The sequence below is a fragment of the Diabrotica undecimpunctata genome, chromosome 1, assembly GCF_040954645.1.
Source record: "Diabrotica undecimpunctata isolate CICGRU chromosome 1, icDiaUnde3, whole genome shotgun sequence".
Taxonomy (NCBI): Eukaryota; Metazoa; Arthropoda; class Insecta; order Coleoptera; family Chrysomelidae; genus Diabrotica; species Diabrotica undecimpunctata.
Window position 1 is genome coordinate 42684815 of NC_092803.1, and position 12499 is coordinate 42697313.

General features: G+C 32.1%; 1 protein-coding gene across 1 annotated transcript in view; it reads left to right on the forward strand.

Annotated features, from left to right (window-relative positions):
* LOC140442136 (uncharacterized) overlaps positions 1-12499 on the forward strand; it is an 86209-nt gene that overhangs the window by 34088 nt on the left and 39622 nt on the right. The window contains exons 5-6 of the mRNA XM_072533227.1: positions 5383-5625; positions 7094-7526. Coding sequence (XP_072389328.1) covers positions 5383-5625; positions 7094-7526 — 676 coding nt within the window. The remainder of the gene's footprint in view (positions 1-5382; positions 5626-7093; positions 7527-12499) is intronic.

Sequence of the window (12499 nt, forward strand, 5' to 3'; positions counted from 1 at the left end):
GTGCCAAATTGTTATGATGTGTTTTTTGTTTGAATGATGAGCAATGAGTATTTTTAATAATATAATATATAGGGTTTTTATCGCGGTTCTCAAAGAATTAGCTTGTAAGTACTTTTTTAAATTATCTTTATTATAACTATTATGAAACACACATATATATATCTAACCTAGCCAATGTAAATTTAAAATAAACTATCTTTAAATTGATGTTCTTATAAAACTAATTAAATTCTATAAACAATGTTAAATTTAAACAAACTATCTTCAAAATTGAAATTGTTATAACACTAACTAAATTATATTAACAAAATTTTGTACCTTTCTTTCACTGAATGCCTAAATGAACTGTTTTCCACTATATATATTCTAATCACCACTGAATGTCTTCATACTTCGGTTATCCTTGTTTTTGTGAAATTACTTTTTCCAATTATCAGCTTCTACCAATTTAAGATATAGTTTTCTTCACCAGCATTTATACACCACCAACCAAACCAGCAAACAGCATTTATATTTATTCTTCTTTTCAATATACCAATATCCAATTATTATAAGTTGATTTATACTAATCTCCAACCATAATATAATTTAATTTCTTCCAATGTCCATCCAATATTCTTCTAATATACTTTTATAATCTTCAATAATTATTTGTGTATAATTATAAATGTGCATTAAATTATATGCATAATTTTTAATCTTCATTTAACTCACTATATTAAACAATTTGACTATTTGTACCTGATTCACTGACTCCAACTAACTTTCATATTTCTTACTAAACTTTTCTGACTGACTTCTTGAAAATTCTGAACAATTTACTTCACTAACTAACTTTCATAATAAACTGGCCTGACTTCTGACTAAAAACTCCATGACTGCCATCTTGAATCCAAATCACGGGTATTTATATCTTTTTGGATATTCCAGAATCATCTGGCAAGAGATCATGTTCCAATTTGTTCCATTACTTCTATATAGATGTTCTCGAAAAAATATCTGTTCCATCCACCGACATAATCATTATTCCAGAATGTTCGACCGTAAACAATGGTCACACTCTGCACTCTGGAGAATTCGTTAATGTTCCATTGATAATTTTGTTGACATTTGGGCTTTTCAGATCAGAATAAACATTCAAATTAGTAACTAACACTCTAATTTAATAAAATACACAATTCAAACAATATATTATTATAACCCCACTTTATATTCCCAATTATGATTAATTTCTATCTGTCAATCACTCACTGTATAGTTGGTTGCCTATTCACATGGCTCACTTAAATCTATTTACAACATTAAAATACAACTTTTTACAATTATTATATGCTAATTTATTAAAAATGCCCTCACATAAATATATTTTTATAAAATTCTCTAGTATATAACTTATTTAAAATAATCAAATACTTTTTTATATCTAATATTATGTAGTATATAACTTATAAATTATTTTCTATAAACCCCAATCGTCACAATATATATATATATATATATATATATATATATATATATATATATATATATATGTGTATATGTATATATATATATATATATATATATATGTATATGTATATATATATATATATATATATATATATATATATATATATATATATATATATATATTTATATATGAAAATAAGCACGCAACCACAAATCTTACAGCCACTAGTCATAGAAGACGACGTCATCGAAAAAGTGAACGAATTTGTATACCTGCTAGCGCTTGTTATCGTTAACACTGAAAATAATACTACTGCAGAGATAAACCGCAGAATTTGCACGTCCAACAGATGCTGTTTTGGGCTAAATCTTCTTCTTAAATCCTTAATTATATCGAGAAATACAAAAGTAAAACTCTACAAAGCAATAATACGCCCTGTCCTAACATATGATTCAGAGACCTGAGCTCTAATAAAAAGTAATGAAAACATGTTGGGTTGTTTCAAAAGAAACGTATTAAGGCAAATCTATGAAGCGATGAATGACAATGGAGTGTGGAGAAGACGATACAGCTTTGAACTTTATAGAATATACCAGGAACCAGATATCGTAAAACATATTAAGATAGGACGTTTGAGGTGGAGAGGGCATGTAATGTAGATGGAACAAAATGACCCATCTAAAAAAACGCTTCTTGATAGACCCGTTGGTCACAGAAGTAGAGGAAGATTCAGAATAAGGTTCCTTGATAACATCGATGAAGAAATGAGAAATATAGGAATATTTGCTTGACGGAGAAAGGCGACTGACCGAGACGACTGGAGATAATTTCTTGAGTAGGTTAGGACCCACGCAGGGTTATAAAGCCAGAATGATGATGGTGATCATTGCTAAGTTATATTTTTCTTTTAATTTTTAATACGTAAGTAAATATTTATACGTTTATATGGTGTGTTGGTAAAATTGTGCTGAGTATAGCGCTACAGAGTGTAATGGAAAAATGAGAGAGATACACGCAGTGGAATTAGAGTAAGATGAATGAAATGGATGCAGGGAAATGGTGTTCTGTGATTTTAAGATTTTAATAAAACTGGATGGTAAATTTTATAAAATTGTCACAAGACAAATTATGATCGAAGGCACTGATTAATGGATAGTTAAAAAGAAAGAACACATAATAAATGAGTCGAAAACGAGAATAGTTGGCTGGATGTGCGTTGTGACAAAAAGGGTTAATATGAAAAATGGATAAATAAAAAAATGGTCATGTGTTAAGAGATGAAAGATATGAATTACTTCAAATCATATTGGAAGGTAAAGTACAGGGCAAAAGATCGGTAAGAAGACGCCATAACTCGTGGTCTGAGGAGATGGTTTGACCGCTCACCCGCATAAAGTTTTCGTGCAGCAGTTTCCAAAGCTAAAATTGCCATTTGGATCATTAACCTTCGAAAGGAGACGGCGCAATAAGAAGAATAGACAAAAAATCTGAGTGTGACTTGTAGTAGATTAGAGTGAATAGATGGCTCACTGATGGACACTGATCCCTACCCAGGGTTACAGGTGTAGATCACAACCGCGGCGATGGCGCAAAAAAAGAATCAGCTTGTTTTAGGGTTAACTAGAAGCAAAAAACAAATGAAATATATCCTCATTACCAAGGTGATGCGTTAAGAACATTACTGGACCAATTCGTTATTAGAGAACCATAAGTGCGATTGTAGCAGCTTAAAAAAGTTTTGGTATTGCGATAAAAAAGGCAATGGAATATCACTTTATTTTTTTTTCTAGTAAAATCGTCACAGTTAAACAAACATTTGCACAGGCTCTCAGTCCTCCGCAGGCCTTAGATGATCAGAGCGTAACTCAGAATCTTTGGGGTAGCCATTAAAGTTGCTACTTAGAATGTTAAAAGTCTACATACTTCAAGTAAACTGGAGAATACGGTAGCTTAAACGAGAAGACTCAAATTTAATACCTTGGGTCTCAGTGATGTCCAATGGTCTGGGTGATGCAAGCTTTCCACTAATAACGGAATATTATACTTTTCGTTACGTTGTTATGGTAGACGTTAGATCAGTCGAAAAATGTTTTGCTGAATAACTTTTTGGTCCTGTTAGATCGGGTAATGGTCCTGAAACTCGAAACAAAGCCAGTTTTTCTGAACACTATTCCAACGCAAACAAAAGTGATGACGAAATTGATAATTTTTATAGCGAACTAGATACCGCAATAATAACTACAAAAAACAACAGGAAATTAACCTCGACGTGGGTGATTTCAACGTTAAAGTTGGTGAAGGTGAAGTAGTGGAATGTGTTAAAAATTTCGGTTTTGGATTGAAAAACGAACGAGGTAAAAAGGTGGTAGAATTTTGTCAAAACAGAAATCTTATTATCATAAATACTTTTAAACCACCAAAACGTAGGCTGTGGACATGGAATTAATGACAAATGGACATAACTTCATGGCGTTCAGTATCAAATTGTCCCTAAAAAGACTCAAAAGTCCGAACAGAAAATACATGTTAGATATGAGAAAACTAAAGAATCCGGATATTTGGCAAGAATCGGCAGAAAATAAATGAGAACTTTGAGAATCTGCTAAGATGTAAAGATAAATTATAGTAGAATTTTTTACTTAATAGACTTTTTACTTAATAATTAAGATATTTGCGAAACTATAATTAAGGTATTTGTCTACTGCGCTTATTATAATATACAAAGCAGAAACATTGCTGAATTAACCGACAAGAGAAATCTACAATTTGCATTCCATAACCTGTCGATCCACCACGGCTAATATCCTTCGCGAATTAGTTTCTAGTAGTCACGAACATGAGTAAATTAATAAAGCAGAATTTTAACGCAGGGCTCCTGCCATCCTGTTTTACGTATTTTGCCAAGTAAGAAATTTTCGAATATCTACTGTGATTGTTATTAGATAGCGTTGTAACGTCCTATATATAATTATTTTATAATTATTCTTTTACGACGGCATAGATTTAGTTTCAATTTATTTCAAGTCACTCTGAGGAGACCTAATAAGGTCGAAATACGTATAAGCAGATGGCAGGAGCCCTGCATTGAAATTAAATATCAAACATCTGTCTGCTGTAAAAATAAGTCCAAAATAGACGAAGCATGGGATGATATTAAAAATGCCATAGTGACAGTAAGAGATGAAAATTTATTGGCAGAGCGACAAGCAAAACAGAATTGGATAACAGATGAAATCTTAAACTTAATAGAGAAAGGAAGATTAAATAAATAGAATCAAATTAAATACAAGGAAATAAAACAAAAGATCAAAAGGGATATAAAGTGTGCTAACGAAGACTGGATTTGCAGGAAAAGTGAAGAGATTACAAAATACGGAAGTACGACAGCTTGAACCTTGAACACAAAAGGGTCAAAGAGATGACTGTATCAACAGCTTAGAGGCAAGCAAATGTAATTAAAAACAGGAATGGTGTACTGATGTAAAGTGTTGAACAACTACTAATCCGCTAGTCCGAATACATAAAAGACCTTTACCGTGATGATTGGCCACCGATGATCCTCTACACTGTCAACTCTGAAGTAAAACCGGTAGTGTCCATTATCATATTATTCCTAAAAACACCTAAATGGTCAAACAATAAAATAATAAAATAGATATATTTAAATGAGAGAAATACCTGGCGTCACTAATGTATATTTTATGACATGATAATATTATTTAAAATTTAAAAATAAAGAAAACAGTATAACACTTCGCGCTAGTCTACAGTACCGCCTACTGTACCACTTTTTTTATTAATTCTTGTACAAAACTGGGACAAAAAATATCGATTTGTTGCTTTGACTGTAAAAACTCCGTTCTTCTTTTTCTTTTCTTTAGAAAATAAAAAAAATTATAATTCATATTATAGTCTTTGTAATAATTTTTCAGAAAAGGGAAAACGGCATATGAACTTAACCGATGAGGACATAGCAGCTCAATCGTTTCTCTTCTTCTTCGCTGGATACGAATCAGTTTCAACATTGATGTGCTGCATGGCTCACGAGTTAGCTGTTAACACAGATATTCAAGACAGGCTTAGAGAAGAAATTGTTGAAACTGAAAAAAACTGTAACGGAAAATTGACGTATGATAATCTCGTCAGTATGAAGTTCTTGGATATGGTCACATCAGGTACCATTTTAATTTCAATATTTTTTCAATATTCCTAATAGACACTGTCTAAGTAGATCACCAGTTATTAGATGCTCTTTTGCACCTTTCAAGTAGTGAAATCTTCTTATCGTTCTTGTCAGTGAGCGACGAGAAGGATGGAAGGTTATCTAAGCTCCAGAAAAAAATAACCCCAGACATGCCATGAATACCTAAACTACCACTAATAAACTACCTAAACCACTTCGTTTATCCACCTCTTCCTTTGCCTTCAAAATTTGGAAATCATCCTGACTATTCAGACCCTGTTGACTGCCGCTCTAAATAGTACTGCACTACTGCATTTAAACCACTCCCTCAAGTTCCTACGTCCCGCTATAGTTCCACTAAGCATTCTACCAAGTTGGCGTACCCAGCGCAATCTTTGTAATTTTACATAATTTGCTATAGCGGGTTCTTTGTAATATTGGTATATCTCATGATTAAACCTTATTCTAAAATACCATTGTCACAAATGGGTCCCAATATCTTTCTCAATAAATTTCTTTTAAAAGTTTTATTAAGGTTTTTTTTTTTTTCTGTCATGATCCATAATTCTACGCCATATGTTGCTATTGGTCATACGATGGTCTTATATATTTTATGGATTAACTTTATGGATAACTTTACTTCCCTATAAATGTCTGAATCCAAACATCTTTGACAGGGGAAGTATGCTTTGTGAGCAAGCATTATTTTTTTCCGTATTTCTTGATTATCGCTGCCGTCCGCAGTATCTGTATACAGGTATACAGATACATGTGAGCTGTTCTCTTACTTCAATATTTGCGTCGTCTATCGTCAAACGTTGCAGGTTTCGTTGTTTCTTGTTTATATAAGGGCTTTAGTTTTATCTACTTTGATGTTTATCCCCATTTTTTTCCCGTTTTCTTCAAGCCTCCACATAAAGTTCTTTGATGTCTCTTTCGGTTCCTCTCATTAAGTTTACATCGTCACATTTTTTAGGTTTACAGATAATTTTCTTATAACATATTCCATACATATGTTAAGTCGGAACGAGACCATCTTCCTGTTTTAGCCATTTAGCTATCAGGAAGGAGTTTGTCAATTCATTTTGAACTCGGACTTGAGCTTCTGTGTGAGTCATGGTGGCTTGAACTAATTTTACCAATTTCTTTGGTATACCAAATTCTTGCAAAGTTAAGTATATTTTATCTCTGTTTATAGACTTGTCGAAAATCTACAAAGATTTGGTAGATTACTATATTGTGCTTCCACATTATGATCCCAAACAGATATAACCTTTACTATAGCTTCCTCTCTCTCGCATAGGAAAGACAGTTGATTATAATTTAAAATTTCTTAAAATGGCATATATGACCTCAATACATGCCTTTAAAATTCTATATTCTGCAAGTATCTATCCTTATAGATCACACATTTTGTCAATTCTAGTGAATAACTACTTTTAAAATAACATTTTTTGCAGAAGTTCTTCGAAAATGGCCTCCCCAAGCTGGTGCCGAACGTCAATGCACCAAACCTTACACCATCGAACCCTCGACGCCCGAAGAAACTCCCATACACCTTCAAAAAGGTCACATAGTGATAATTCCCACGTTCGCTATGCATCGTGATCCTGATTTGTTCCCAAATCCAGACCGATTCGATCCGGAGCGCTTCAACGACGAGAACAAACACAAAATCATACCGGGTAGTTACACCCCTTTCGGGGCGGGACCTAGAGGGTGTATAGCATCGAGATTGGCCATTTTGGAAACGAAAATATTCTTTTATAGTGTGCTGTTGAGGTTTGAAATTGTACCTGTGGGAAAGACTTGTATACCCTTGGAGTTGACGAAGAGTCCCGCGCTTATTGGAGTAGAAGGAGGATGTTGGTTAGGGTTAAAACGCATTGAGTAGTAAATAAAATATAAGAAAAGTGTTTAATTTCTGTTTTAAGATTTTTGTAAATGTTTGTGAATAAATTGTAATTAATAATTTGGTCCTGAAACTGTTCTGTTTTTTGTGACGTTTCAATTATATCTGCTATATGTATATATTTCCACCTTACAATATCGATACTACTAACATAATAATTGTTTAATTCAACTTATTCACTAACAATTGTTCAATATAAGACTTAACTATATAAAAATATAATGTATTGCGGTTACCAAATAAATTAAAATCAAACAAAAAATATCACTTTAATATGCAAAAATTAAATTTTTACCCTTTTAGTTGTAAGTATTGAAATATTCACTTTGTTTACATCCAATAAATTAGTCTAATAAATTTTCAGTTTTTTCCTGAAGAAGTCACAAAATCGTGATGAAATATTAAAACAAATAAAGTTTTATTTCCTACAGACCGATTGCTGATAGGTACTATAAAACAATATTTAATACAGTGCGGTCGAAAATAATTTGAATATATATATATATATATATATATATATATATATATGTATATATATATATATATATGTATATATATATATATATATATATATATATATATATATATATATATATATATATATATATATATCGTCGGTATACTGCGAAAACCAGATAAATGATAAATTTTAAAATATTGGGTTAAGTATACCAAAATTCTCAGCTTTTTCCGATCTACGTACAGGTAAAACCCCATAAATGATACGACTTACCATTCAGCAGATAATTTGTGTAATAAACAAATAAGTACACCTAATCAACTTTTCATTTTCAAATAAAACAATATATCGCTACTTACTTCCATAAAATTAAAGTTCTGTTGCATGTAAAACAAAGTAAGCCCACATATATTATTATGCCGGACAACAATATATTTCTACTACTGCAAACCATATTCAGTAAAAAGGTGATAAGTGTCATTAATACATTTTACGTGTATGATTTATTAAAATTTCTCTTTCATATCGACTAGTAAAAACCTTTAAGTACACTTACTTCATTCTACCTGAAAACGGGTTGAGTTAAAATTTAGAAATGGTTACTAAGCTAAACCCATAAATGATCTTTATAACACATACACAGATAGAATAACTGAAGACAGCAGTTCAATTCTTGATGATTCTGAGAACAATATAGTTTCAATGATGGAATCCATTTTTGATAGTGACTTTTCAGATGTAGACCCCACATATCAGCCAAGTGAAGAGGGATCGCTCTCTCTAGGAAGTCTATATGATTTACACACAGCTGTCTTTGATAGCCTAAAGGATGAGAAAAAAGATACTGAAATAGGTGCACCCACGAACAATTTACTGTCAACTGAAATAGCTAGTTGGATATTAAATCTACTTCTTGACAAAGTATGGAAAGACGTACGTCCACTAAAACGTTAGAGAAAAGTTAACCCCAAAGATTGGGTAATAAATGTCGCAAAAAGGAGGCGTGCTGAGGGTCTGCCTTATGAGATAAAAAAAGACCATAGACCAGCAAAATTGCCAAAACCAGTTAATTGTTCAGAGTGCTTTTACAAATGTGCCAGTTATTTCAGCGAAGATTACAGACAAAGACTATGTCGTGATTATTGAAAGTTAGAATATGTAGGCCTGAAACATTTTCTTATTGCACGTATTAAAACGGAGCCACCAAAGAGAGTCGTTGCAGTTCGTTGAAGTTTAAAAAACCACGTGCATTTTCCAAAAAGTGTTACTTTTCTTTGAATGGTCAAGACATACAGGTATGTGAGAAATTTTTTTGTAAGACACTTTGTATATCAGCGTCGTTAATACAGGATGTTGTAAGAAAAACTGATATTCTAGGCTGTTATGCAGATACGGATAAAAGAGGCAAGTATACACCGCCAAATAAAACAAGCAGTAAAACCCGATAAATCGTGAAGGCTCATATTGAGTCTTTTCCAACCATGGGCCTACATTATATTCGCCAAAGTTCAAAGCGTAGATATTTGGACAAAAATTTAAGTATAAGAAAAATGTACCAACTTTTTATAAATGACTGTGAGCAGAAGAAACTGGAAGGTGTTAGCGAAATTACATATCAAAGAATATTTTCTAACGACTATAATTTAAGCTGTTTTGTTGCTAAAAAAAAATCAATGTTTAGTTTGTAATAAATATGATAGGGCTAATCCAACTGACAAATCAGATTTAGAAGACAGTTACAGAGAACATCAGAGAAGAAAAGAAGTATGTAATCTTAAAAAACAAAATGATAAGAAAAGATCTAATAAACAACGGGATTTTGTTTCAATTACTTTCGATCTACAGGCCGTACTACAGATTCCAAGTGGATTGACTGGAAAACTATATTATTCTCGAAAATTATGTGTCTACAATTTGTGTGTATATGAAGCCGCATTACTAAATGCAGCTTACTGTTTTGACTGGTCAGAAATTAACGGTAGACAAGGAAGTTCTGAAATAAGAAGCATTATACTCCACTACTTATCAAAATGTGTTCCAGAATATGTAAGTGAAATAAGTTTATTTTCTGATACCTGCAGAAGACAGAATCGTAATCAGCATATTGCAGCCTTACTATTATGGGATGTTCAAAACATAGACCATTTAAATATTATTGAACACAAATTTTTAGAGTCTGGACATTCCTATATGGAAGTTGACTCTATGCAGAGTAATATCGAAACCGCTAAAAAACACAGATCTATCTATGCGATGCCAGATTACTTGTCTGTTTTTCAAAATGCAAGAGGAACTAAAAATATCAAGGTTGATGATAAAAAAGTATGTATAGAACCATACAAATGTAAAGAAGTTAAATACTACGACTTTTATGATTTAAAAAATTTGTCACACACTTTGATTAAAAACCGGACAAATGACCAAAACAGCGAAAAAATAATGTGGTTGAAGATAAAAATAATGAGATGCGTGAAAGGAGAGACAAACAGAATCTATTTTAATTATGACATGTCAACAAGCTTCAATTCTTTCCTTACTGATACTGCACGGCAGTCAAAAAGAAAAAAGCACGCCAAGTTATCAACTAATACAAGCAATCTTGAAGAACTTAAACGACTTTATGATGAACATTTGCCAATTAGCATAGCAAAAAAGAGAGATTTGGTACAGCTATGGGATAAGGGAGTGATACCAGAGGAATATCACGGGTGATATAGTAATTTGAAAACGGGAAATGATGTAACAGACATCTTGCCAGAGCCTGCTTTCAGTGACGAATCGGACGAGGAAGCCTCATAATAATAATATTGTTATTATTATATTCGAAATAAATTTGATTTTTTCTATAAAACTGCCTATCATTCATATAAATAATAACTATAACTACACACTGATATTAACAAAATTTTCAGGGAAAACCAGTTAAATGTCATAAATATCGACTAATACCTTAAAACATTGCTATTACCTAGTAAAAGCCTCATATCTCGATCACAAAACTGGAAAATATTATACTTGGTTTATTATATTTGTGTTAAATATGTTATTTGAAGAGTAATTGATTTATTTAGATTTACAGGTAAAACCAGTTAAATGATAGCATTTCCAACTTAAATTTAGGATTAGTCAGATAGGTGCCTTAACTTTTTCAAACTAATGATAGAATATCATTTCAGATATATGCATCTTTCACTAGAATACCTAATATCAAAAACAGGCTGACTGCTTAATTCACAATAAAAAACTAAACTTTAAAAACGTTTTTTCTCGATTTCGGTATTCCGACATTTACCTGGTTTTCGCAGTATACCGACGATATATATATGTATATATATATATATATATATATATATATATATATATATATATATATATATATATATATATATATATATATATATAGCTTTCAGCCACGAGTTCTGGCGTCTTCCTACTGATCTTTTGCCCTGTACTTTTCCTTCCAGTATAACTTGAAATAATTCATATCTTTCGCCTCTCAGCACATGACCCAAGTATTGCATTTTCCTCTCTTTGATTATTCTTAGTAATTCTTTATATACATATATACATATATAGCGCTTTACAATAATTGTTCAGCTATATATTGTCCACCAAAACATTTAATTAAACAACCAGAATTAAAAAACCTTTTTTGATACTTGGACCTGGGTTTGTTTGTGACAGAGGACTTTAAAACATCTAATGTGGTACTCTAGACTTAATAATATTAAAGGCGTGATCTGCATAAACAAATTCTAATAGATAACCTAACCATAGAATCCACAAGGGAGCCAACATACTGACCGGCACACCTTGTGAAAGTCTTGTTTTGATTTATCCTCTGACAATTCACCGGTTATCATAACCGTAAGTAAAAAAATATCAACAACAGGAAAGACCTGCATATTACACAACAATGAAACATGTTGGAGTTATTTTAAATATCAGGTAGACAATCAAATCAATTTACATATCCCACTAAAGACGGGATCGATCTTAATGATCGCTCACAACGAGGCGCCGACTCTCGCTCCGACCATAGGATCGTACCATATTATCGACCGCTAGGTAAAATAAATGTATTATTGCGAGCGTTCACTGTCAAGCGCAGCGCACATCCTCGAGCCAGATATCGAACCATAGTATTCGAGCTTAGTATTTTTTGGACACTCGACCCTGGTACTCTACGATCGAAACGCAATATGGACAAAGAAAAGTTGATAGGTTTGGTATTTGTGTGGGAAGCAATTTGGAATAAAATGAATAAAAATCACCACAATAACATTATATTGAAGAAACTGTGGTATAAAATTGTTGTAGAATGTGGTTTCCCAGGTAAGTATACTTAAATGGTTAAATGAAATTTGCTAATAATATATTATATTATCCAATAAAATATATCTAATTCAGAACGAAATGAGGAAATTTTTGTGTAAACACATATTGTATCTGTACTGCAGTCTTCTTCTTCTTCAAGTGCCATCTCCGCGGCGG